The 26,763-nt window shown below is 36.5% G+C and overlaps 1 protein-coding gene and 1 long non-coding RNA gene across 2 annotated transcripts; both read right to left on the reverse strand.

Moving 5' to 3' along the window:
* Positions 1-1,468: 1,468 nt before the first annotated feature.
* LOC111777114 (uncharacterized) lies at positions 1,469-25,104 on the reverse strand. The gene is made up of 21 exons (XM_023656560.2): positions 24,302-25,104; positions 23,820-23,882; positions 17,318-17,661; positions 17,117-17,216; positions 16,959-17,036; positions 16,779-16,838; positions 16,541-16,645; positions 16,258-16,368; positions 11,760-11,801; positions 11,542-11,655; positions 11,281-11,468; positions 8,666-8,877; positions 8,472-8,587; positions 7,400-7,442; positions 7,229-7,320; positions 6,371-6,419; positions 5,158-5,228; positions 4,871-4,990; positions 4,259-4,356; positions 3,107-3,152; positions 1,469-1,686 (listed from the first exon to the last, which is right to left on the reverse strand). The coding sequence occupies exons 1-21, from the start codon at positions 24,479-24,481 to the stop codon at positions 1,636-1,638; spliced, it is 2,283 nt and encodes a 760-aa protein (XP_023512328.2). The 5' UTR covers positions 24,482-25,104; the 3' UTR covers positions 1,469-1,635.
* Positions 22,366-23,318, reverse strand: LOC147787721 (uncharacterized). The gene is made up of 2 exons (XR_015412073.1): positions 22,814-23,318; positions 22,366-22,655 (listed from the first exon to the last, which is right to left on the reverse strand). It is a non-coding gene; the product is annotated as an uncharacterized LOC147787721 (long non-coding RNA).
* Positions 25,105-26,763: the final 1,659 nt, after the last annotated feature.

The raw sequence follows: 26,763 nt of genomic DNA on the forward strand, positions 1-26,763 counted from the left end.
CGCTCGCTCCTGATAATATATGCATATATACATTGACTCATCTTTCTACTTAACAAACAGTATTGGTGCTCCCTACGATAGAACCCTCAAACGTATGAAGCCCTTGTTTGACAGTTCCTAGAGATGCATTTGTTAGTGTCATTCTATAAATTATCCCCAACTCAAGCTCAATATTAAATTCATCCTCACATGTTGGGGGTAACCCTATGAGGTCATCTGGGAACACATTAACGAATTTCCTAACTACCGACAACAAGGTTATGCCAGCCTCAATACATCATGTGTTGGTCATTCTAGCCAATATACCCCAAACGTTTTAGTGGATCGGCTTCATTATCTTCAACGATGAACATAATCTCCGTATGAAAACAATCTATACTGGTGTAGTTTTCAATTGATCAATCCACGCTCAAGATGAGATCAAAATCACCTATCTCCAACACAACCAATGTCACATCTATCATGTGATCTAGCACCAACACCTATCAAGCTTTCACCCACTCACGAGCCCACATGCTAAGCTACACAAAACAATCATAATAATGTTTGTAGTCCATAAAGTTTGAAAAAAGTAACCTTAAAGATAAGAATGCCAAGTTGCCAAATTTCAAGTATAAGAAACAGGATAAGAGAGACCAAAGACAGTGACATGGTGAGGGAGAGCCAAACAGAGACAAGGAATTGAATTTTCTACTCATTGTGGGGACACCAGCTGCTAGTGGAGGAGACGACTGATGACTGAGAACTTCAGCTACACTTTGTGGTCTAGGACAAGAACAATGGATAATGTTTTAAATTTAAAAAAAATAATATTATGTAGAAATGAAATATTATAGTCCGCACTCCTTTCTTTCTTCCTCCCGTCCTTGTTCCATTCCGAACATAATACTCAAAGGACAAAGGCAAGTAATGTGATGGAGCATTTTTGAGCAGGTTGTGAGAATCCACATAAGAGAATAACAAAACCGTGTGGAAACTTCTCCTTAGTAGATGCGTTTTAAAACCATAAGAGCGATACATAACGGCCTAAAACAGACAATATAAACTTGGGGTATTACAAATGGTACTAGAGTCAATCACGCCAATGTGCCAACAAAGATACTAGCCCCCAAGAGGTGGATTGTGAGATCCCACATTGATTGGAGAGGAGAACAAATCATGGGGTGTGAAAATCTTTCCCTAGTAGATGCATTTCAAAACTGTGAGACTATCGACGATACATAACGGACTAAAACAGACAATATCTATTAATGGCAGGTTCGAGCTGTTAAACAGGTAATGAATGGTTAGACGGTGGCAAAATACAAAGGGAAGATGGAAGAAGTACAATAAACATATTCCAAGTGTTTCACTTGGGTAGAGGAAGAGCAGCCCCCAAATTTAATGAACCTTGTTGAAAGCTGCACAAAGGATTTTTGAACAGCATCATATATTATTCAGAGCATAAACAAAAAGTGAAGCTGAAGGCTAAAGTGGCGTAACGAGAGGAAGGCACTGTTTCATTCTCATTTTACTCATCATATACATTTCTCATAAATAGAAGTCTTTGAGAAAAGAGCTAATTCAACAAAACTGACATAATATAGAGAGGTAAGAAAAAACGGCAATGGAAAACTTTGCATTTACTATTCTTCTTTACTTGTGAAAGAACAAAACTCTCTTTCTTCCTTTCCTTCTCTCGCCAGCCTGCAAAAAAGCACAGTACAACTTCAACCACATTCACAAGACTCTCCAGAAACGCAGAAGATAACGAAGCAGCTAAAGATTAAAGCGTGTCCGAAAATAGTGAACGCTCATACACTTTAAAGTAATTATGACAAAAAGAACGGGACTAAACCACATTGGGATAAACTGATATTCCGTTTTCGATAACGACGAGATTTAGTAGACACTAATGAAAAATTGGGTGTAAACTAGAAATTCCTAGTGTAATGTGTCCGTGATCGCATGCTCATCCCAAACCTTTTATCTTACTTTCTTTGTATGACTTTCCCTCTAAATAGTTATATACTTTTCTTGTAATTTTTTTGGTGTATGATTCCTATCCATTTTTTGATGTTTACACCGGCCAAAGGCAATATATCCAGAATGGGTTAGTGTAGACACTTGGGAAAGACTGAAATGAGAGCATCATTCACAATTTTTCCAGAATGCTGTTGGTGAGGAAAAAAATTAAGGGAATTGAAACACACGGTTAATATTCGAGGAAGACGAAGTTCTACTTTTTGCCGAAGAATTGAAGTAGGGCCAAAAAATTCTCTTCAATCTATGCTATAACCAGTAGCTTCAAAAGATAGCAACAAACACATTGATTTCCGGGATGAACAATCCTACCTTACATCAGTCGTCTATCACTATGAAAGTTGAATAAAAAACAACTCATCTTGTAAAGTTCAAGGTACAAATTAAATTTTCCTCCTATTTTTGGTTCAGTAACATTATACTAAATAGGGTGATTATTAGATTAACATATCCTCGGAAGAGAAAAAAGTAAAAGGACATGCTCATGAATGGGCTGCGGGATAGGTAGATGACTCGTTTAAAAGAGTGACAATGGCCATTACACGAAGGAGGGAAGATCCATGCGTGAAACATTGTAACCAACTAGAGAAACATGAAAGTATAGAACGGTTATAGAAAAAGTGAATTAAAGAGAACTCATATAAGGATCTTGGAGTTTTCTGGAGAAACTTAAGTAAGAAAAAAATGTGTCAAAAGAAGGCTAAACAAGAGGCAAAAGATAATCTAGGCTCTCTAGAAACTAGACTAAAATGCGTGAATAGCCCTCTAACTAGACCTAGTTTCTCAGGCTTGATTGCACATGGGGGAAGTTGATTCAGGGCAGAGGAAATAAAGAGCTATTGATCTTCCTTTGGTCGGTGATCAAGCAAAAAATTCGATCATAAAATGAATGTTCGGCAATAATTTACATTTCTAAAACTAAACCTTTAATGCACTTCCACAGATATTAATACGTCCAAATATAATGGTTCAAGTGGGTACCTATAATAAATAAAAGGTTTCACCAACAAAAAGAAAATAAAACAGAAGTTACATCCCGTTCTTTTTAAGCAAAGAATTGGATACAAAAAATGAGAAGACATACCCTTAGAATGAATAATCTCAAGGTTAGCACAATGGTATCTCTCAAACTGCAGTGAAAAGAAAGAAAGAAATAAATAAATAAATCACTGAAGACAATGAAATTGAAAATATTACATTATAAAATGAATTGCATTCTATAATCAGAGTCGGAACTTCATCTAATGAAGTCAAGATAACTTCCCTAGTTGATAATACAGTAAGGTCAATTCGAAGTCTAAATTTTCTTCACTCAAAAAAACTTTGGGTCACTAGTCCCAATTCAGCATGGTTCCGAACAGTGGTCGGTTCAAACTTTTGTAATATTGTCTTCATTTCATAATAATAAATCATGATATATGAACTAAAATGTAAGAAGCATTTCTTTTCAATCAAACGCATTTTATCAATTCCGAGAAGTTTCCAAAAAAAAAAAAAAAACACTCCAACTAGTATTAATCACAGCAGGTTACTTATTGAAAAGTACAAAATTTGCGTACACCTCTTTTTTTATCAGACTCGAGAAAAACCCATCTGATATTCACTAATCCTGATACAAGGCTCCAATAATTTCTGCTATGACCCGAATGTAAATATATATATGAATACATTCCTCCTTTTTCCAACAAAGAACACAACATGTAGGATTTGGTCTTCTGCATTCTATATGTAATATTCGGAGGTTAAAAAAAATGACTACAAGAAAATTGTAACAAACCATTTTCTCAGAATCAACTTAGTGGAAAATGTCCCATATATTCTAGTCTCCACACTCTTTTATAGGCTCATGCATAAAGAACTGTGGGTTACACTATGATGCTATTCAATAGAATAAATTCTCCTGGCGCAAGCAGCAAGACTTTGCATCTAACATCATGAACATCTAATTATAAGTAACAAAAATTTTGTATATTTATACTATGCGTGTAAGTTTACATTTCTCATAAAAAAACGCTTTTACGTGCAGTTACACATAAAAGGTGTAATGATCATGAAAATAGCATAATGATGGCTCCCCTTCTAAAGAAACTCGGCAACTTAAAATTTGTTCTTAAATATTAATGCAAAATTCCTCTTATTTTCTTTCCCCTTTTTCCTCCAGTGGGCAAAGGGTGGGGATCTAAAATCAAAGGAACAAAATAATTTGTGAGAAAATACATTCCGATTCCCTACTCACCAGGTAAAATCAGCAGGATTGTTGTCCACTCGCAACTGATGCTCAAAATTGTTACCAATTATTATAAACCCAGAAGTATTTCCAAATGGAATTGAAACCTACAAGGATGAAAATATACGTATATATCAATATAGGAAAGAATAATCAATGTGAAGTATATTATTTTGAGATCAGAAATAAAGGTGTTGACTAAAAGTGACTGTAAAGAAGAAAGAGGGATTAGATGACGACTCTATCACAAGGCAGTAAACCTACCCAAAAGAAAAGTAATAAAATCAAAATCTCTTGATCATAAAAGCTAAAAATAAATAAATTGAGGTACACGGCTGAAAACTTTCAGTCAAGAAATTATAATGAAGAACATGATTGTAACTTTCAGTTCCCGAGTGCAAATGAAAAAAGTTGGGGGAATTATGATCCACTAATCCTGCGTGACAACTGCTACACAGGCAGACTACCATTCCACCAATTCTTACTGTAATCTATTAGATGCCTTTATCATTGACAGGGATGCAGAATTACTGCAGCATAACAGTTTTCGACAACTGAATATGGCTTAGGTTTTCTTTATGGTCTATGAGAAATAGATGAAACAAACTACAGATACCGTACAACTGTATTTGGAGAAAACTTTTCCGTGATGACATCACCACTAGCCCCACTAAATTTTATACTGTATCCTTCCCTCTTGATGGACAGTGTAGCCGCTTCCCATATATCAAGAAATCCAGTCTGTCATGGAGAAAAAACATAGAACACAATCAGGACGGTTAAGATTCTTTATTAATTTGAGGCCATATGCATGCATGTGTGCACGCAGACATGCATTTACGAACACAAATAAAACAAGTATTGTAAATAACACCATGTTATTGATATTTTTTACATTTGAAGCATACCGACATGGATACTTTATATGATGCATGACCGCTGTAAAGAGTCTTCTCTATCTGGTTCAGCATTTCTGGATCTGTTGAGACGGAACGATAAGTAACAGTAATTGATATTACAAGGAAACTTATGAGCTATTACGAGAATCGCCGAAGGTTCTCAACAATCTTTATTTTCATAAAAAAAATGACAAATTTAATAGTTGTAAGAAATTAAAAGACAATTTTAATGATGGAAAAGAAAACACAGAATTTATGATAACTTTTCACACATCAATGAAAAGTTCTGTTCCTATATATACATACAGAGAACCAATGATCAAAAAGATAAAAACCTCTTTGACTAGAACAAGCATGTGCTGGGAAAGAACTACAGTGCCATAAAAAAAATCCAAGAGGCAATCTTTTTTTTTTTTTTTTTTTTTTTTTTTAAGGAGAAACAGAGGAGACAATCTTAGTTGATTTATGCTAGGAGTACTGGTGGAGATATGTCAGTCATGGCATATCTGCTATTACTAGATAAGGAGGTAAGCATTGAGTGTTTATAAATAGAGTTGAGTTCTCATGATTTGGGGTCATCATCTGCTTTGTGTATTTTGTTCTTCACGTCGTCTTTTTTTTTTTTTTTCTAGGGGTCTTGTTAAGGTCTCTGATGCCTAAGATGATAAAAAGCTTAACACCTCTAATTCTTATTACTTTTTACTATTTTATATGGAAAAAAAATGAGGGTTTCAGGATTTTCTTGTATTGGTTTTCTTTCAGAAGTGATGGAGGGTAATGATTTTTCATTTCCTATAAAATTTTTTTTGTAAACTTTGTACGTTTGTGAACTGATTGTAACTTTTCACATCTTCTGAGAAGCCCATTCCCTTTAAAAAAACAAAAGAACAGAAAGAGAGAGAGAGAGAGCCTAACACTGGGTAATTTCCGTTGATGTTGGAGAATATATTTTGATTCCCATTTCCACTCGCTAGTTCTGGTTCATAATACAATCCTATACTAAGTATAAGAAAACACATGGACGCCTATCCAAGATTAACCCAATACCTTGAAAACTATCTTAAAATCACTCACAACAATTTTCGAACACTACTAGTAAAATATACAAAATTTAGGTATAGAAAATCTGCATCGCTAGTTTTTTTTTTTTTTTTTTTTTTTTTTGGTGAAAAAAAAAATTAAGCATTTATCCAGATCTAAAGTCTGTCACCAACAAACTTACCACAAGTAATCTTTTGGTGGTCATTGGCAAAAACCTTTACAAGCTCTCCCTGCAATGGCAAAGAATGCAAGTTATTTATACATCAAAAGGTAAAATGTAGGCAGCCTCCAACTCATGGCTCCCTGACCATGCACATCTCTCTCATTGGCTTGGGCTACGCAAATGAAATATGATTTACTTCCATGCAGTTGAACTTAATAGCACGTTTACAGGTGAAAGAAATTTTTGTTGCATAAAAAACAGTATTGTGTTATCAATAAATTTGTATGAATTTTCTAAACAATCCAAAAGATCACTAGCCCCTCACCCACAATTGCTGACTGATTCTGGATCCTACCACGAAACAGAGAAATTGAGGTTCCTTCATACACATAAAATGAACTCAAGAACTAACATCCAAGTGTCTGCCCAAGGCCAGGAGTGGTAGAGGGAAGGACGTGTGGATTGGACAATGTATTTTGGTATTTTTTTTCTTTTTCCTTTTTTGGTAGAAATCAAGCTTTCATTCAGGAGAAATAAAAGAATACAAAAGGACAAACAAAAATATCCCCCATAAACGGAGCTAAAACAGAACCTAAAGATCTAACAAAATAAAAAAAGGGTTCAATCAAAAGCAATAAGATCGAGGTAATAATACCAACAGCCTTTCAAAACGGACGTCCAAATAGAAGAATTAAACTTGGCAAGAGCTCATACCACTTCCACGACCTCTTACCCCTATAAAAGATCTTTCATTTCTCTCTAGCCAAATGCTCCATTAAACTTGGTGGTACTTCAGATTTTTTTTTAGAAAGGGTGAACAAGACACTATAATTTCAACAAATTATATTTATTTTAAATCAGAATCAGATACAGCACCTTGCGCCTTCTGTTGTCCAAAGGCTGGACTTCAATAGCCAGATAGGTGTCAACATCATCCGCAGTAACACGATAGTTTGGTTGCTTCGCTCCTATTATTATTTAAAACACCATAAGATTTAGGGGGGAGGGGGCATTAGGAACAAAATGTAACACACACAGAAGCGATACCTTCAATGTAATTTACAGATCCATCTTCCAAGTGGCGTACCCACTGCAATTTGAAACAAGGACCAGTCGTTACAAAACAATAGTTAAGTAGCTCAGCCATAATTCTTGAGGTCTGCAGCCTCATATACTTCACGGGTTTTGACATTCCTAAATTGCAAAGTAACGAAAGTACATCCAGGAGAATATTGAAAAATCCCATGCATGGTAAGGAGACAGGGTGAGAACTTTGACTAGTTGATTCGAATTTTGAATTTAATATTTTTAAGACATGGAGGACATCTTGAACTCTTTTCTTTTTTTCTTTTTTCTTTTTTTTTTTTTTTTTTTTTTGAGATTAGAGTTACTATGTTGATAAGAAATGTAAAAAGGGTGGAATAGAGAAGATCATCTCAAACTCGCATCTCGTAAGACTAAGGATGTCACAAGTTTCTTGCTTGTAAAATTTCCCGTTTTGTAGTAAATTCAATTTCTGAAAATGATAAAAGTTAAATATTTTATGAAAAGAAAAGAAAAGAAACACCAGAAAAGTTACAAAAATATAGTAACATAATACAAGAAACTCCCTTACGAGAATAAGCACTAATTCTCTCTGAAAAGTCAGAAACTCTCCACCCAAAAAAGTTACAAAAATGCTTCCCAATTGAACGAATTCCGTTAAAATCATAACAGTAAATGAACTTGAAGTTTCACACCATAAGGAACCATGAATCTTAAATAGATCAACTCTTCATACCATTCTAAACATTTCCTTTCAAAGATTCTTGGATATCTTTAATTCCACATGCCCCACACTAAAGCTTGTTTGGCATTAACCCATAAACTCTTGCTATACATTCTAGTTTCACACCACAAAGAAGCTGGAAAATACTTCCCTCTGACTTTATTAAAATCCCAAGAACTGCTTGATCTGAATATCTCATCCCAAAATGTAGACAGGGAAAGGTTGTGCATTTAAATATTTTTAGTTACTCACAGAAGTCACTTTTCGTTACAGTGTAGTCACCAGAATTCCAGTTAACATGAGCAAAAATTGATTACAAAAAGATAGAATATTGAGCTCATGAAAATGGACCTCAAAATTACAGCTAGTTGTTCCATTAATCGAGTATCCACATGCTTGGAGTTCTTGTCCCGGAAAAGCTTCGCCAGATATTTGAAGGGCCTCGATAGCAGGTAATGGATCATCATCTGCAGCCAAGAGTGAACCCCGTTCAATATGAACTATTACTGACATGCTAACAACATAGACCGAATAAATATATTTGCCTTCAGAAAATGAAGGTGAAGGTTCCTCAAGGACTGGAGGCAAAGCTGGAGAATGAGAAGAGCTTGGCTCATCGAGAGTGGCGGGAGGAGGGGATTGCCCAGAACTCCAGTTGGTGATAGGTTCTCTCTCTGCTTGGTGGACCACATCCTGGTCATCAATCTCACTATTGCTCACAGGCTCACGAAATGTCACCTGTTTGTTTGTTCCTTCACTGTTTGAACCAAGTAAAGTATCAAAAGTAAGTTTGGGAGTAAGTGTGAAGAACATCACCAGGAACATAAGCAATGAAAAGCCATGTTATTAATAGCAACAAAGCATACAACAAATGTTGAAAGAGTAACTTGTATTATTTGTAGCAAAAGTAATTTGTATTATTCTCCTAGAAGTATATAGGCCTATTTATAATAAAGACAAGCTAACTAATCCTTTGGGGGTTAGGAAACATTATAAAATATGAAACCTAAATGAAAGCAAACAAATCCTCCAGGGAATAGAAGACAAAAAAAAAAAAAGATAAATAATCCTCTAGGGAATAGAAAACAATAGAAAAAAAGAAACCAAAAATAGGCTAATTCCCTTCTTAAGTAGGATTACACCAACCTTCCTCAAATTAAGGATATTCCTTCGACACTCCCCCTCAAGCTGAGGAATAGATATCATTCATTGTTTAACTTAGATACTAACTCATGAAAGTGAAGTCCTTTTGTTAGCACAACTATCAATTGAAGTCGTTGGCACATAACCCATGCATACTACCCCCTTCTTTTAACTTTTCCTTAACAAATGCCTAATGATTTCAATATGCTTTGTCCTATCATACTGGATAGAATTATGGTCAATATCGATAGCTGAATTATTGTCGTAGTACAACTTTATCGAGCCATTTCAAGTCACCAAGGCTTATCTTCAACCATAAAATCTCACATAGTCCTTATGCAATAGCTTGAAATTCGGCCATATACGTCGCTCGTATGTGTATTTTCCTTCAATTGTGACTTTAACCAACTTTCCTCTACTATGTCAAGTTCTAAGGCTCAACCTTGCCTCTAATCTAGGTCAAGATCCTTCAAGTTGCATCTCATTTCATCATCTAGGTTCTCAACAACATGATCCACTTGCTTCTACATCGATCCAGAACTCCATCAGGATGGTTCAGACCCTTTGTTGGCGCACAAGAACTTCTAGCTTCAATTTGGTTATCTTGCATCAAGTTATATAAAAAGTTATACAGGCCTCTGCCCAAGGGCTTTGAGGGTGTTAAGCCAGGACCTTCAAGGTGTCAACTTAAGTAAGAAGACCTTTAGTTTGGTGACAAACACAATAAACCGCTTGAATTACCCGGTTCAAAGAGAATGGATTTCCAAGATATCAATCAGACTTCTCTGTGAAATATAAGAAAAAATGAAACATTGTGTGCACAAATTAGATATCCTACCAAGAAACATTGTGGAGATCTTTTCTTTTGTTCATTGAGAAAAAAAAAAATGTAAGAATACAAGGACAAATAAAAATTGAGCCCACAAAAGGAAGCAGACTACAAGAAAGGCCTTCAATCAAATAAAATAAGACCAAACAGATAATTACAAAAATGCTCATCAACCAAAGTCCACAAAGAAACCTAGAATCTACCGAGGGACCAAACATCACTTGGAGATCTCTCAAGCCTACTAAAAAACTTGTTGTTCCTCTTCCCTCAAAGCTACAACAAAATATCACTTGCCCCACTTCCACAAAAACTTTCCTTTCTCGCTAAAAGGAGGGTGGAGACGGACCCAATCATCTCTATGCAACCCCTATGTCCAGTCCAACCAAGCCCGAACTTTTGTATGATGTGTTGTATTCTTTTGAGGAAGGTAACTGAGGAACTCGGTCATATTCTCTGGAGCTGTGATTAGGGGCCAAAGAAATCAAAATTTTTAACGGACAATATTTCTTGGGGCAGAAGGAGGTCATCTGAAAATATGGCCAAAGATGAAGTTGAATCCATAGGACCGTACTCTATTTTCCTTCTGACAAAAACTAATATCTTCATTTTTTTTCCATGAGAATTCAGTTCCCATGGCTAGAATGCTCTGTCTATGGAGTTAAGAATAAGTGGGGTCAGACAGTTTCAACCCTAAAGCTATGAAGGTACGAGAAAACATGTGAAGCTAATAGGCTAATGTAGTTTGTGCACTCTTATGGAAGCTGGGGCTTCAGTGAAATAATAATGTTTGTGGGAGAACCTAAAAAGGATGAACGTTTTTGGTTGTTCGTTGATTGTTGGCATATAACAGAAAGCATAAAATGTTAAAATACCTCATAACTGAATAAATACTAAAAATGGTGGTACTGTTGAAGTGAGAAAGATGACCCAAATCAATAATCAGAAATTAAGATCGCTACTCCTGAGAAAATTATTAGAATCAAACAAAAGATGATACGAGGGGTTCCAAAGCATAATGAAATATGTCATTCATGAGATAAGTAATGTTGTAAATCAACATTCATCTCCGGACAATACTAACACATTTGGCATGCAACATAAAATATGCAATGAAAGCAGAACGCACCAACAACGGGATGGTTGTTATTGTATTCAGTTCAGTAGCAGTCTTCATGTGACCAGGCTCACCTGCTTGCATGATGTGAATACCTCCCCAAATCATCTGGTTCCAACTTTTTTGCAACACCAACACCTAAACCAATCTGATGATGAGTTGGTAGATCCCAATCAGCTGTGGTCTGAGCATCAGAAGAAGAAACTGGCATCTTCCCGTTCCAGTATGGAGGTTGAGGAACCAGTTCGAGCCCATTTTTATTCTGGCATAAAATTTAGAAAATTAAGAGAAGGAGATTATTCAAAAATGAGGGTATAAGAGAGATGTGAGCATACTGAAGTGGTCAAGGTTGCACCAATTGAATGAACGGGTGACTGTGGTGCAAAACTTGAGTGGCTTGCATCAGAGCGCCAAGGTGTTAATTGATACTGGGACTCCTTCAATTTTGTCTATCAACACAAGGAAGTTACGAGAACAATGAAGAGAAGAAAAGAAAATGAATGTTTAAATTACAGTTTCCCTAGCTATCATTAATCTAATAAATTATCAGTACCTCAGTGAGAAGAAGCTTCTCCTGCAAGTGCTTAAATAGAATCTGCAAGAATACATAAACACCCAAGAGTTACCTTTCCATTTATTTTAACAGAACAGACTAAAATTGTTTTGAGATTATATTCATCACGTCTTTTTTGGATGCTCATCCAGTTTGAGATTTTCAACCTCATTGGGTATTTTCCAAAATTGTCAGAAGAAATATATCTCAATTACTCATTCATCCTCTTTTGAATTCCAAGGCAAAGTTGCTTTGGTTCAACACTGTGAGCTATATTTTCAGAATTGTGGCCAGAAAGAAACCAGATAACTTTTCAGGAAAAGAAATTTCCTTGGTTCGATAGTTTTGAATTAACTCGTTTGAAGGCTTCATCTTGGTGTTTCCTCTTAAAGCCTTTAGTGGAATTTTCTCTACAGGGAATTTGTCTCAATTGGAATGCCTTAATCTTCCTTTATAGTTTTTATATTTTATTTTTGTTATATTTTTGCTTTTATTGCTCCTTTGTAAAGCTGGTATCTTTTGAACATTAGTCTTGTTTCATTACATTGGAGAAGTCTCATTTCTTGTTTTAAAGAAAACAAATTAAAAGCTTATATAAGATTTATTAGAGTAATTACACAAGTCTGACAGGATTATGAAAGAAGAGAGCATACATTAGTCATTTATTAGTGCATTCATCTGAGTAAGGGCCATTATATAGAGTGATTCGGGGGTTTAAAAATAGGCAAATGTTTTTTTTGGTAAGAAAAATAGGCAACTTCAGGAAGTTATTTGGAAAAATAAAGTCCGTGAAATATTTAGCACATCATTGGTAATTTCTTCTTTTAGCCGTAATAATAAATTAATCTTTTTCCTTTATTCAATGAAAAGTTTCGTCTCATGTTAAAATAAATAAATTCATTAGATCAAGGATAATTATTTGGAACTTGAATTGAATTTTCATGGCATTAATATTGTATTAAAAATCGAATCTAGACAACAATGTTCATCTACTATAAATTTTAAAAAATGCACATCAGTAAGACAATTTTTTAGGAAAATCTCTCAGCTCTCACTTCGTCAAAGACCAAAAATCTATCAATGTGAGACAAAGTGGAAGCTTCTCTATTACAAGACCAGGTGAACCTGCCGTTTTGGAGAGGGATATCCCTAAGGCCAACGTTTTCAATGAATAAATTAAAGAGCTTCATATTCCGGTGGGCAAAGAGTAGGTAATTTTTTGCTAGGCCATCAAGTAACATTGAAATTACCCCTAGAATCCAAGGGTCACGGGATGAGAAGGATAAGATCTCAACAAAATTAGGCTCCATGTATAGTGATAGGGAGGGATCATTCCCAAGGATTAATACGCCACCAATACTCATAGGAAAAGTTTGAACAACCTTCAACAAAAGAAGACACGTAGTGGAAACCATCACAAGTGGATAGGTGTTAGATAACTCTCTCTAAGAAACTCAGCAAAATAGACCCTAACTCTGGAAGAAAAGGTGCCTCCTCTCACAAGAGTTGTAGCGACCAAGAGGAGCCAATAGTGTTGAGAGATTACCAACCAATGTTCCTAGAGATCCAATTTGACTTGATGAATCTAGTGTTGATAGAAGATAATTTAGTCTCATGAAGAATGAACAATGATAATAAATCTTTGATGAGGGTTCTCTTCTTTCAAGAGCCCACAACCCTAACATCCCAGGTTATGAAACTTATCAAGTGGTGATCAACATGTCCTTAACTAAGTCAGTCTTAGTTGACGATAGGGTGTAAATTTTGAAGCTCCCCAATGACTTTATGGTAGTTTATTTGTAATTGCACTCTTCTTCTATTGGATGGATTTGGCATGATGCAAAAGCCATGTGTTGGTGAGCCAAGTGAAGAAAAGGTGGAAATAAGTTGGGTTAATACCTGTTGAGTGGGGCAGAGACATAAATGCATAGGAGTCATAATGAGCAAATGAGTGAAGGTATTGTATGTTGGGGTTAAACGTAAGGATTTGAGTAAGAGGGGGCAAAGAGAGCATATTGAGCTAAAAAAAATGGGCCGAAATGAGATTGACCATGTTTTTCACAATAAAATTCTTTAAACCCTTCTCAAACTTTTAAAAATATTTTTCATTCTTCCTCCCTATTAACGCTCGTATTGTTCCTCTCTCTAAACTCTCCCTTTTCTTACTCCCTCTCCCACTCACGTGTTTAGTGTCGCCGCTCCCCTGCCTTCTTCCCCTGGTGATGGCGACCAGGATGATATTCTCTCTCAACAATGCATGAAGGCACAACCTGGTGGCAATATATGTGACACTAACAACGTGCAGCGTCTAACAAACCCACGTGCAAGGAGAGCATGAGAGAGCAAAAGCCACAAGTGGGAGGGAAAAACCATGAGTGAGAGCAAGAACTATAAGGGAAAAGAGAAGAAAAGATCCACAAAAAGGCTTGGTGACAGGCAACAAAAGGTTAAAAAACTTTGTTTCGAAAAAGTCAACCAAACCACAAATCTTTAGGTCATCCACACAAAAACTGGAGCAAGTTTAAGGACAACTTGTTCAGTGGGTTTGGTGCTCGATGGTATGATTTTATGGGAGTGCGCGTAGGATCTCCCAATACGATGAGCAAACGTGACTTTGCCCTTTCATAAACTTAGGCACACACTTGTACCTCTATTAATGAGGATTGGGGTTGATTGCCATGGACGTTGGTCAAGTAGCCGATAATAGTTTGACTTCAAAAAATGGATCGATTTGGACTATCAATGGCGAGGATGGAGGTATCGGAAGATGTAACACAGCTGATAGGAAGCTGAAAGCATTCTCCTCAACTTTAATACTAACTTCCATCATATTTGTTAAGGATAGTGCTTTCTTTGAGGTCTCCATATATCCTACATGCAAGGCTCCAACACTGGAAAAAGTTTCAATGCACCTCGATGGGGAAGTTCTTAACTCTGATTCAATCTCTATGATTTCACCTCCCTGCAGTATGCTTATAGAGCAAGGATTACTTGTCAGGATGCAATAAGCTAATTGAGCTGAAACCAAATGCTCCTTATTGAAGAGATCTTAGGGAAGTGTTGGCTAAGGATAATGATGATGAGCATAGGTTGAGAGATGCCAGCTTACAAGAAATCGTGAGCAATGCTTGGGTCTGTGTGAGATCTCACATCGGTTGAAGAGGGAAACGAAGCATTTCTTATAAGGGTGTGGAAACCTCTCCCTAGTAGAAGCGTTTAAAAACGAGGAGAAGCCCTTAAAGGGAAAGTCCAAAAAAGACAGTATCTACTAACGGTAGGCTTGGGATGTTACAAATGGTATTAAAGCCAAACACCGGGCGGTGTGCCAACGAGGACGTAGGCCCCCAAGGAGAGATGGATTGTGAGATCTCACATCAGTTGGAGAGGGAAACGAAGAATTCCTTATAAGGGTGTGGAAACCTCTCCCTAATAGACGCGTTTTAAAACCGAGAGGCTGACGGCGATAAATAACGTGCTAAAACGGACAATATCTACTAGCAGTGGGCTTGGGTTGTTGCAGTCAATCTATTGTTTCTTCGGTTGGTTGGTGTAAATAGGCTTTTTCCTTTGACTTTGGACATTGAAAGCTTCTTTATGTGATGGATTGGCATGAATGGGGATTTGTTATTGAGCCCTGGGTTTTTGAGAAGAAAGGGAATTGGTCCATCTGAATTCATCGACACCAACCGATAAACTGAGCTTATTAGGCCATCATTAACACCAAGCTTTACTATTTTCACAGTATCTTTTGCAATTCAAAAAATTGCTTTATCCATAAGACATTCATCCACTCTTGATTCCTTGAAAAAAAAATTGGTTGAGGGGCTTCTAGGAGGGAAGAGAAACTAGTAATCAACCATGAAACGGATCCCTGGTTTAGGGAGAGTGAAAAACCGATCACTTGAGTGTTCAATGATGCATATGTTTCTTCCTACTTCGACAGAGAAGGTTTTTTCTGTTGATGGAGAATGATTGATGGGATAGTCGACAGATCATTCAAAAAGTTGAATTCAAAATTCCAATGAGCTAACATAGGAGGCATGGACATCAAATATTGAGATGAATTGGTTTGCTTCATTGGATTGTTGATGAGCTTCAAAAGTCCTTTTCGGTTGTACTATTTTGCAACCATCAAAAAATCATTCCAGTGGTGGATGATTTCTTACTTCTTTCCACTTTCTATTTTGAACTCGAGAACAAATTTTTTAAGAGAGTGGGAATTGCCCGAGTAGTTAAGTCAATTCTTGGTTTAAGCTTTTTAGTTTTTTTTTTTTTTTTTTTAGTATTTTTAGAACATAGCTTGTTGTTAAATACCCTATAATAGAGGGTTTATATGTTGTACTAGACACTATGGAATCATACTAAAAATTGAAGGTTAAACGTCTAGGGGAGAGCTATCCTTTTATCCTCACTGTACCACTATCATAGTCATATCCCTCCAGTAAACTTGCAAAGTTCTAAGGTGATTCATACAAATCCACATACTTAAAAGGTTCACCTTGACATTGCTGATGATGGACTGAGCATCAGGCACAGGAGGCTGAAGTGAATATTCCGCAAGAAGAGGTAGTAGCGATGATACAAATGTGGTTCTCTCTTGTTGTGCTTCCTGATATAACCAGATTAGAGTCGAGGAGTTCATTAGAGTTCATATTAGGAAAGAAAATGCAATTTTCATTTTAATAGCTACTAGATTTATATCAAACTAGCTAACGGCAACAAAATTGAGCATTCTGAAAAAACCAGAAGCCACGTCAGAAATGGCATAGGAAGGAACGAACCTGCAATGCATATGTAAGACGAATATTTTCCTCAATTATTTCTTGTCTATACGAGAGAGCTTTAGAAGCAGCATCAACAAGATCTTGTTGTTGTTGATCAAAGGCCTAACGAAGAACACCAAGAAGGAAAAGAAGTCCAACCGCAGAGAACCAATCAGAATGGAAACGATGAAAATCATAAAATTAAGAAGTTTAAGGAAGGCAATTGAAATTGAATTCAAAATAAAACCCTGCTTACCAAACGCATATAGGCAATTCGTTTTTCCAGAACGTATTTTTCATTTCGTATTTGTGCCTCCTGTTACAATAAGAATTATCATCGTCTCCAAGTAAAATATTTCCTAACAAAAATGGATAGAACAATCAAATCAAAGTCATCAAAGCAATGGACTAAGATATTCCATACGATTCATTTTACCTTGATAGAATAATCAGCAAGATGCTTCCGCAACTGCACAATTTCATCTTCATGTTCCTGGACTTTAACAACAAGGTCCTAAATATGAAACATAGATCAGAGTGGCTTCATGGTAAATATATGGAAAAAAAATAGTGCTAGAACCAACAGATATGTACCTGCTTCCAGAGACTGTTGGGATTATTTGCATCAGACTTTGGCATCATGCCATGTCCAGACAACTTAATCCGTGGATCATATTCTACATCCACTGTAAACCTGAAAAGTCCCAAAATAGTTTACATGTTCAATATTTTATGCAAACAAATAACATAATATCATTTCACCAGTAAGGATGAATGACATCCTTTTTTACTTGCCTGCTAGCAGATAAAGATGTTGTAGATGGTGATGAGAACTGCGAGCAACCAGCATTATCAACTGGAGGCAGAACACTGGGAAGAGCTTTTACCATCCTGTCCGACTTGCTGTCCTCAAAGCGAGATTCTGTATCAACTTGCATGGAAACTTCATCTTTGTGCTCAACATCTTGATGGACAACTAGCGTTCCGTGTGAATCAACAACAGAAACATTATTCTTAAATCTATGCCTTTCGTAATCAACTGAACTATCTGATTGATGATCCCCATTAGATTCATGATGGACCTTCTCATTCCATTGGTTTGAGGAATGAAACCTTTGAGCCAAAGGTTCATCAACCTTCTGTCACATTCGATGAAAAAATGATAGCATGTCAAAAACAAATTATTAGATACAATTGAGAAATATGTTGTACGCAAACAATAACAAAGAGCAAGCTCAATATCCACGAAAGGGATATTCATAACACCTAACAATCATAGTACATCTATTTCATATTTCCAAGAAAAAGGTGTCTTGTTTCATATTAAAAACAAACAATCAAGTATGAGTAAGAAGAGATATTTCAAGTACCTGCATCGCATATAAAGATAACTTGGCGAGCTAATGAACCTAATTGCAAACGAGCAGCAATCGTAGATGACAATCAGCATAAAATGTATGGAAGAGATCCAACCCATTGCTGATACTGGGATACATCAAGAAGTTGCAAATGGTATCCATATTAACTTAAACCAAAAGCTATTTTGCGTTGGATAAATTTGCCTGATTGGGCATAATGGAAGACTACAGTCACCTTCTTATGGAATATAATAGGTTTTTAATTGAAAAAGTAATTGGAAAGAAAGGTTTAACTTAACAAAATGGTTTTTAGTTTCTTAGGACTCAAGGACACGGCAGCTTTAGGGGAAAAGAAAAAATCCTTTGGAGAAACGTTACAAGTGTTATTCTTTGAAATGTACATTGCATTTGCATATATTGTGTCCTCTACTACCTCGAGCCCCCTTAGGTTGTTACTTTTAGCTTCTCGTTGAATGTCACTTATCCAAATATATCTATACATGTATATATATATATACAGAGAGAGAGAGAGAGAGAGAGAGAGAGAGAGAGAGAGAGAGAGAGAGAGAGGCTTCTTCAATTTCTGTTGTATCCTTGAGAGTTTCATTGTTTGAAATCAACCTCAGCCGAGGACATGTACATCAATTTATGGTACGATGCCAAGACTAACAACAGAAACAACAACTAACCAACTAACTAGAACACATAAGGAAAAGCTACTAGTGGTCAAACCTTAACCAACCCAACGGCTAGTTAGGCCACATGAAAAAAGAAAGAATTTCTCCACCTCAAAAACAACTTGACCTTGAGTGAATAAGGAACCAAAGAGAACTCATCCCCAGCATGGTAATCATAAAGATTAACAATATTAAATGTTAAACTGATGTGTAAATGAGAATAGCTATCAACAAGGTACGCTCTGGTGACAAATTTAGCAAAGATGTTGAATGGCCCAACTTATTGTTGATTAGTTTGTTGAAGGAACCTGCCGGCAATCTTGATTGTTGGAGGAGGACCATAACTCAATCCCCAATCTTAAAGTTCTTCTCAGGCCTATGAGCATTTGTGGACTCCTTGTACGAAGTATTAGACTGCTCCATGTGATCCTTCACCTTGAGGTTCAATTACCTCAACCTCCAAACTTAAATCAATGGAAGAAAGTAAATTATTTAGATCAATAGGTAATCTACAAAGCTTAGTATAATCAATTTCGGAAGGAGGCTTCTATATTAACCAGTTTTTTCATGTGGTTGAATGCAGATCCCATTGAGTTAGCTAATCCCCACAAAGGCATCATGTAACGGCCCAGGTCCACCGCTAGTAGATAATGTCCTCTTAGGGCTTTCCCTTTCGGGCTTCCCCCTCAAGGCTTTAAAACGCGTCTATTTGGGAAAGGTTTCCACACCCTTATAAATGGTGTTTCGTTCTCCTCCCCAACCAATGTGGGATTGTGTCCCCAACCAATGTGGGTTCTCACAATCCACCCCCCTTCGGGGGCCCAGCGTCCTCGTTGGCACTCATTCTTTTCTGCGATCGATGTGGGACCCCCGCCAAAATCCACCCCCCTTTGGAGTCCAGTGTCCTTACTGGCACACCGTCTCGTGTCTACCCCTCTTCGGGGAACAGCGTCCTTGCTGGCAAATCGCCCGGTGTCTGGCTCTGATACCATTTGTAACGGCCCAAGTCCACTGCTAACAAATATTGTCCTCTTTGGACTTTCCCTTTCGGGCTTCTCCTCAAGGCTTTACAACACGTCTGCTAGGGAAAGGTTTCCACACCCTTATAAAGGGTGTTTCGTTCTCCTCCCCAACCAATGTGGGATTGTGTCCCCAACCAATGTGGGTTCTCACACATCATATAAGATTGCTAAGGATTTGACTAATAACCTCCATTGACCATCCATTTGGGGATAGCTTGAAGTGCACACAAGCTAGTACCAAATTGCCTCAAAAATTTCTTCCAAGCTCATGAACTTAATGCCAAGATATGATACTAGTCTTAAGAATCCCATATAGGCAAACAATTTTTTGGAAGAAAAAATTAGCAATAGTCAAAGCATTTGTGGTTTTCTTACAAGATGTGACATCTTACTAAATAAATCAACAACAACCAACACTGAATAACATCCATTTTTAGATCTATTGGTAAATCCTCCAATTCTTACTCATCCATTACGTGTTCCATTTCACTGTCTTCTTTAATAGCTAGGGTTCATGTGTGCGGACATTTGTTGGTTAAGTGAAAGGTGCATTAGAGTTTATCCTATAGTTACTATATGGTTAAACTTTACCCTTTTGTTGAAGTTAGACTTTTACCAAATGGTTAGTATTCGTTTTTTATTTTGTTGTGTTAAGTCTTACCTATGGGTTAGCTACGTTGTTGAACAAGCTCCCTATATAGAGCTTGTCTCTTAATATTGGCTTATTTTCTTCTTCATTAAATACTTCGACAAGAATTTATTTTACATCAACCTTGGTATCAGAACAATCTTCATTGGAAGGGGTTGAAATGGAGAGAAAGAAGAATCCCTCCACCACCATTGAAGGTGTCACTTCATCTAATCACAAATCTTCCAACCCTCTACTCACTCTTTTACCTTGAACCTTGTCGATCCAAGTAATTTCCATTGAAGAGCACATAATGGAAATGTGCCTGACAATGGGTGTTATAGCTTGGCAGCTTGAATAGTTGACCTCCCAATTCCAACTCCACAGCCACGATGCCTCAACAGGGACAAAAAACCCTACAAAAATTATCCTTGTAACAAAATCAATAGAAGCCTGTCAACATGGGTCAAAGAAGCTCCAAGATACACAATTGATCATTTAAGATCCTCCAAGAAACACTCCTCCTTAAGCCAAAAGACGTAACTTACGTTTTGATTTATCAAGACCACCCAAATGGGGCAGATCCAATGAAGAAGAAATGCCTGAATATCCTCCTTTCCAAGAAAACAAACGAATCAAAGCCTATCCTCGAGAGCTCAAGCACTACGGTAACATCAATGATTAAATGATGAAGGTGGATTGACCAACTTTAAGTGAGAAATTAGATCTTGAATTATTCTCAGATTGGGTCAAGGATGTCAAGAACTTTTGTGTGTATGTCAATACTCAAGAGGATAAGAAGGTGAAACTGATAACGTTTAAATTGAATGAAAGAGGTGTCGTAGCCTGGTGGGACCTGCTAAAAACCAATCACTGAAGGTATGGCAAGGGTCCAATCTACACATGGCCAAGATGTTGAGGCTGATAAAAAATTGGTTACTTCCCGTTGATTATGAACAACTTTTGACGAACAATCAATACCTACTCGGCCAACAAGAGGATTAGAAGGGAAACAAACCAACAACCAACAAACAATAATCTTTACAATTGGCCTACCTTGGGTAAATGATTTCATGTGGTCAGCAATGTCATTTGTCCAATGAATGTCCTTGGCAAAGCTCAATGGCAACTCTCGATGCTAACAATGATGAGGAACCGACAGAACAATTATTTTGAGTTGCAACAGCTCCTCTTAGCCCCCACAAATCATGTACATCTCCAGCAACATGCTCTTTTTTTAACCCAATATACTATTAACGCTGAAGTACAAGGGATAATAGAAGCAACATGCTTGTTTTAACCCAGTATACCATTAACAGAAAAGTAAGTGATAATAGATAGTGGTAGCAATGAAAACCTTGTGTTTAGGAAGTTGGTTTAGTCTCTTAAACTCAAGGTTGATCCCCATCCGTGAGTTGGATCAAAAACGTTGGGGAAGCCCAAATTCACGAAATTTGTACTGTCCCATTGCAATTGGCGATAATTACAAGGAACAAATAGTATGTGACATCCTATATATGGATACTTGTCACATATTATTGGGAAGGCCTTGGCAATACAATGTTCAAGCCTTGCACAACGGGCCCGATAATACGTATAAGTTTTATTACGCGGACAAAATTTATCTGGATGCCTATGAGTAGACAAGAAAATGTTGACAAAGGAAGTATCAAGAAGTCTAGTCCTCTTTTTACTATCCTTAGTGGAAAGGAACTACACCACAAATGAATTGTGAGGGTCATTGCCTATGTCTGATCCAGATCCACTTGACAATTAACATCACCAAGAAGCCTGACAAATTCTTCAAGAATTCCTTGAAATCACAAAAGAACCTCATGGATTACCTCATTCATGCAATATCCAATGCCACGTTGACCTAATTCTTGGTTCCAATTTATCAAACCTCCGACATTATAAAATGAACCCCAAAGATTATATCATACTCCAAAAACAATTGAATAAGGGCCACATAAGGCTGATTATATGCCCTCTTACAGTCCCTGCCCTCGTTACTCCAAAAAGGCCGTCTTCTGTTCATCGTGCATGAGTAGTAAGATGCTTCCACATCGGTGTTGGTTGAGCTACACCTAGACCCAACGCATCGAACTGGCTAGCTATCAAGCCCTTTCTCACGATGCTCTGATAACAATATGAGGTATCCTTTAATTTGGAGTTTTATTAAGTTTTTCAATCAATCCTCAACTGAGTACATGTAGATCAACTTACAAGCCTTGGCCGAGACTAACAACTAACCAACTAACCAAAGCAGAAAAGGAAAAGCTAGGTAAGAATTAAAACTTAACTAACCCAAATAGCTAGTTTGACCACAAGACAAAGGACATAAAAGTCTATTAAACCAATTTCTCCATTTTGAAATCATTTTGATGTGCTTCCCAGTTTTATGTCTTATCTCCTTGCCTCATTTTGCATCCCCTTGGTGAATGAAGTCTTTGGCCTCTCATGAAAAGAAAATATATAACATCAATAAAAAAAGAAAACTTAGGGCAAAATAACCAAGGAATTGTCTGTTTCTGAACCTTATCTTGCATGTTCAATTCTTATTAGACTAGGACCACAATGAAGAGTTTGGTCTTTTCAAGTTTTACCTTCACAAATAAACTTAGATGCATCCAATAGCTTAGGTTAGATGCAATTCCCCAACTGGGCCTTATCCCCTCAGTTTGCTGTCTTCGAAATAAGGATGAAAAATCTTTGGAGTGTCTTTTCCTTCATCATCCTTTTGCTTCTAAGGGCTGGTCTTTTCTTTTGAATGAATATGATCATTCTGCGTGTCTACCTAGAAAGATGATGATTGGCCAAGTCCTTGCAGATTGGAGGTTTAGAATCAAGGCTAAGATTTTATTGAACTTTCTTAATTGGCTTTTGTGAAAGGAAAACAAGGGGTTTCAAAGAATTTTTTGCAAATAGTATACAACACATCGTCAACCACAAGAATTTATTTTAAGTTACAGCTCTCTCTTGATTATTTACCGTTACAATGTTTATTCTTTTGTAGCTCCTTTGGTAGGAGATTCCTCTAGCCCAAACTCCTAGGCTGTTTTCTTGCCTTTTCTTTGTTCTTTATAGCACCATATCTCAATTCTTATCCCCCCCCCCCCCCCCCCCCAAAAAAAAAAAATGAATACACAAATAGGTTAGATGTTTTTTTAAGCTGAAACTTAATCTGCAAGAGAAGAGGCCTGAACTTCCATACAACCAACAAGCATCTAGGTTTGATAAATATTTTCCACCTTAAGAGTTAGCAAATCATTTCTTCAGGCTCCTAATCATTCAAGTTCTCACTAATCAAATTTCCAAAAGGGAAAAAAACATGAAGGGGTAATATATCTGATTTAACAGAAGCCTTTTTTAGAAAAAGAATCACTGATTTGATCTTTCACAGTCGGTGATTGAAAAAAATATATTTAGGAAGCAAGAATAAAAATCCATAACAAGTTCCAATTATTTTCAAACTGATATGCATACTGTATAACATCTGGACTGAATGCAAGAAGTGAAAATAATTAAAGAAGCGTGCAAAAATCAACCACAATCAATTTACATCCAAAAGAACACATAAGATTTTGGGTAAATTCAACTTATAGTACTTACACATTTCTCAAGTTCCTGAATCTTTTTCTGAAGTTCAATCCTCAGTCGATTATTTTCCTCCACCTAATAGTATTTAAATACACTCATATCAGCATATAACATTAAACTATGGAGGCTGAGCTGTAGCCACAATATTTATAGTATAATTTAGTCAAATGTTCGTGGCGTGATATGTAAAACGGTAATGGGTCATTAAAAATGCAAACTAGGATCAGGAACAAGCAGGTGAATTTTCTGGTATGGATAATTGCACAGAAAGGGTGAACAGATTTTCGATGAAGTAAAAACGTTCGGGTCCTGCAGCACGTCTCTCTACATTCCTACAACATTCTTAATGAAGGAAATAATACTCAATTAACGGTACATTATGTTGAAAATTGAAAACGTGAAATGGGTTTTAGAAAGAAAACGTGAGGAAGTAATAATGAAGTTGGGATGCTGGGAGAAAGGAAATGAGAGGGAGGAAGGACAATTCGTTGCACCTGTTGCTTGATGGTAGCCTCCGCTGCTTCAACAGCTTTCAAAACCTGAAACAAATTGCTATCGTTGTTGTTATCGTGATTGTTGGATGAGAGGGAGTTAGATTGCTCTGCTGGAGCAGCACTGACGCCCAACTCCGAGAATTTTTCAGCCAATGATCTCCCCTCGAAACCATTTTCCATCTTCTACTTCTAGCTCAAATTTAGCTCAAAACAACTAATAGAGGAATGATCCGAACCAGAATGGCCCTGCGTCTCAAACCGGCGTTAAATTCAGCAGCAGAATTGGGTCGTAGGCGTGCCACCTCCCACTTTTGGACATTTAAACAACTCAGAGGCAGTGAGAGTAAGATGGATGTATAAATATAGAGTGAAACCCAAAAGAAAAACGGAAAAGAAAACCCTAACCCAGTGGGGGCAGAAGAAAGATGACCTATAACTTAAATCCCAATTATCTATCTGTCCCGTAATGATTCACAGATGGATGATGGGGTCTCGATGATTTCTTCGAATAAACAAACAAGAAATGAAGATTACAGATAAAAGGAAGAACTCAACTCTTGCTTGAACTTTAGCTCGAACAAATCCACTCTTTCGAACCCGAATGAAAGAATGAATCAATCAATCAATCAATCATGGAAGCAATCAGTCAAATCCACAGTGCCGTGTGCAGATTGAAGTCGGTTCCTTCGCCCGTGCGCTTCAGTTCTCCGAAAGTCCGAGTGAGTGAATTACAGGACGCTCGTCGCCATTGTTTATTATGCATTTCAGGTCCCTTCCTCATTTGACCTTTTCTCGGATTTTCTTTGCTCAGTAACAGAAGCCTAACAACAATTTTAATTAATAAAAATATTATTAAATTTTATACTTTATTTCAAAAAAAAAAAAAAAAAAAAAAAAAAAAAAAGCCTTTAAAATTTTAAATATTTCAAAAATACAATTTCAAAAAAAATATTTTTACGGTTAATAATTTTTTAAAATATCCTTGAATTTTAAAATAAATTCTTTAATGTTATTTAACTTTTTTTTTAATTAAAAAAAAAATGTCTGGCTGTATTTAAAAAATACCCATAAAATTTTAAAAGTAAGTTAATTGCTGTCAATATATGGATAGGACTGTTTATCTACACCTCATAGCTCATTTCCTAACTTTTTAATTTTGATATTAATTTTAAAAGTTTAGAAAGTAATGTTTTTATTAATTTAACCTAAAAATTATATGTTTAATTTTTTTTTAATTGATGTGAGATATTTTAATCAATTAAATTATATGGGTCGACGTATATTTGAGTTGACAAGCGCTTTTAAAAAATATGTAATTTTGTAAAATATGAACATATTTGTGTATAAGATAATAAGCGGTTTTAATTGGCTGTACTGTTGAGAGATAAACGACTTTCTCCAAAATACATAATAAAATTATTTAACCATCGCAAACTTTTTGACGAGTGTAAGAGAGGGTATTAGATTACTGTGTTTTTTTTTTTTTTTTTTTTTTTTTTTTTTTTTTGCACGGTTTGATTTACGGAGAGGGTAAATTTGTAAATATATCTTGAATTGGTATGCATTTTTTTTTTATCTATGTTGGATGATGAAAGTCTCATTTAGGGAATGATCATGAGTTTATAATCCAATAATATTCTCTCCCTTGACATGAGGTATTTTGGGGAAGCTCAAAGAAAGCCATGAGAGAGCTTATACTCAAGGAGTCCAGCCTTGATTAAGGAGAGGTGTTGGATGATGGAAGTTTGGACAACACCTTTTACATACTTACGTATATCAACACCTTTTTGCAGCTTGCAAATGCAACTCAGTTGGACGTGCCATAAATCTGGTATTGAGACACATTACATACAAACACATCGGTATTTCGAGCTACCAAAGCAATTATTATTCTAATAGTATGTCACCTAGCCACAGGTGCAAACACATCGGTACAGTCTATACCATGTTGTTGTGCATACCCTTTTGTCACCAACCTTATACTTGTCAACTTCCGAGTCTCATATCTTTCGATGACTTATGTCTCCAAGTCCATTGCAGCTCTCTATTTTGAATTTTGAACCGTTTCTTCAAAGTTAGTTGGATCTGTAGTTGAGGTTAATAGAACTAAATTGTTGTATTCAACTTTACATTTACCTATAAAATACAAATGTAGCACGTGGCTTGAGTATTTTATAAAATACTCAGTAAGTCACTCTAATGTTGAAGTTAGTAATACAATCACACACAATACATAAATGAGTCCTATCTTTTAAAACCGTAACATGACCTTAGGCTCTTTCTAATTTCGGGCAGGGTTGGATGTATGATACTTCTCCACATACGGCCCACTTACGCGTACATGGACCCACCAGGCAGGCTCATATACGTACCTCTAGGCCTGACTTGGTCGTGCACAAAGCATTACACATCACCTGACGTCTCAGAAAAAGAAAAGACTCGCATGATATCACGGTAAACAT

Source organism: Cucurbita pepo, chromosome 16 (genome assembly GCF_057944985.1).
Source record: "Cucurbita pepo subsp. pepo isolate OVF chromosome 16, ASM5794498v1, whole genome shotgun sequence".
Lineage (NCBI taxonomy): Eukaryota > Viridiplantae > Streptophyta > Magnoliopsida > Cucurbitales > Cucurbitaceae > Cucurbita > Cucurbita pepo.

Bases quoted from the DNA above. Each gene is read 5' to 3' on its own strand.
- LOC111777114 (XM_023656560.2), bottom strand. From the start codon at position 24,481: ATGGAAAATGGTTTCGAGGGGAGATCATTGGCTGAAAAATTCTCGGAG. The intron at 17,662-23,819 runs GTAAGTACTATA...CGAATGTGACAG, and splicing joins TTCAGGAACTTGAGAAATGT to AAGGTTGATGAACCTTTGGC. The intron at 11,656-11,759 runs GTACTGATAATT...TTGTGTTGATAG, and splicing joins AGAAGCTTCTTCTCACTGAG to ACAAAATTGAAGGAGTCCCA.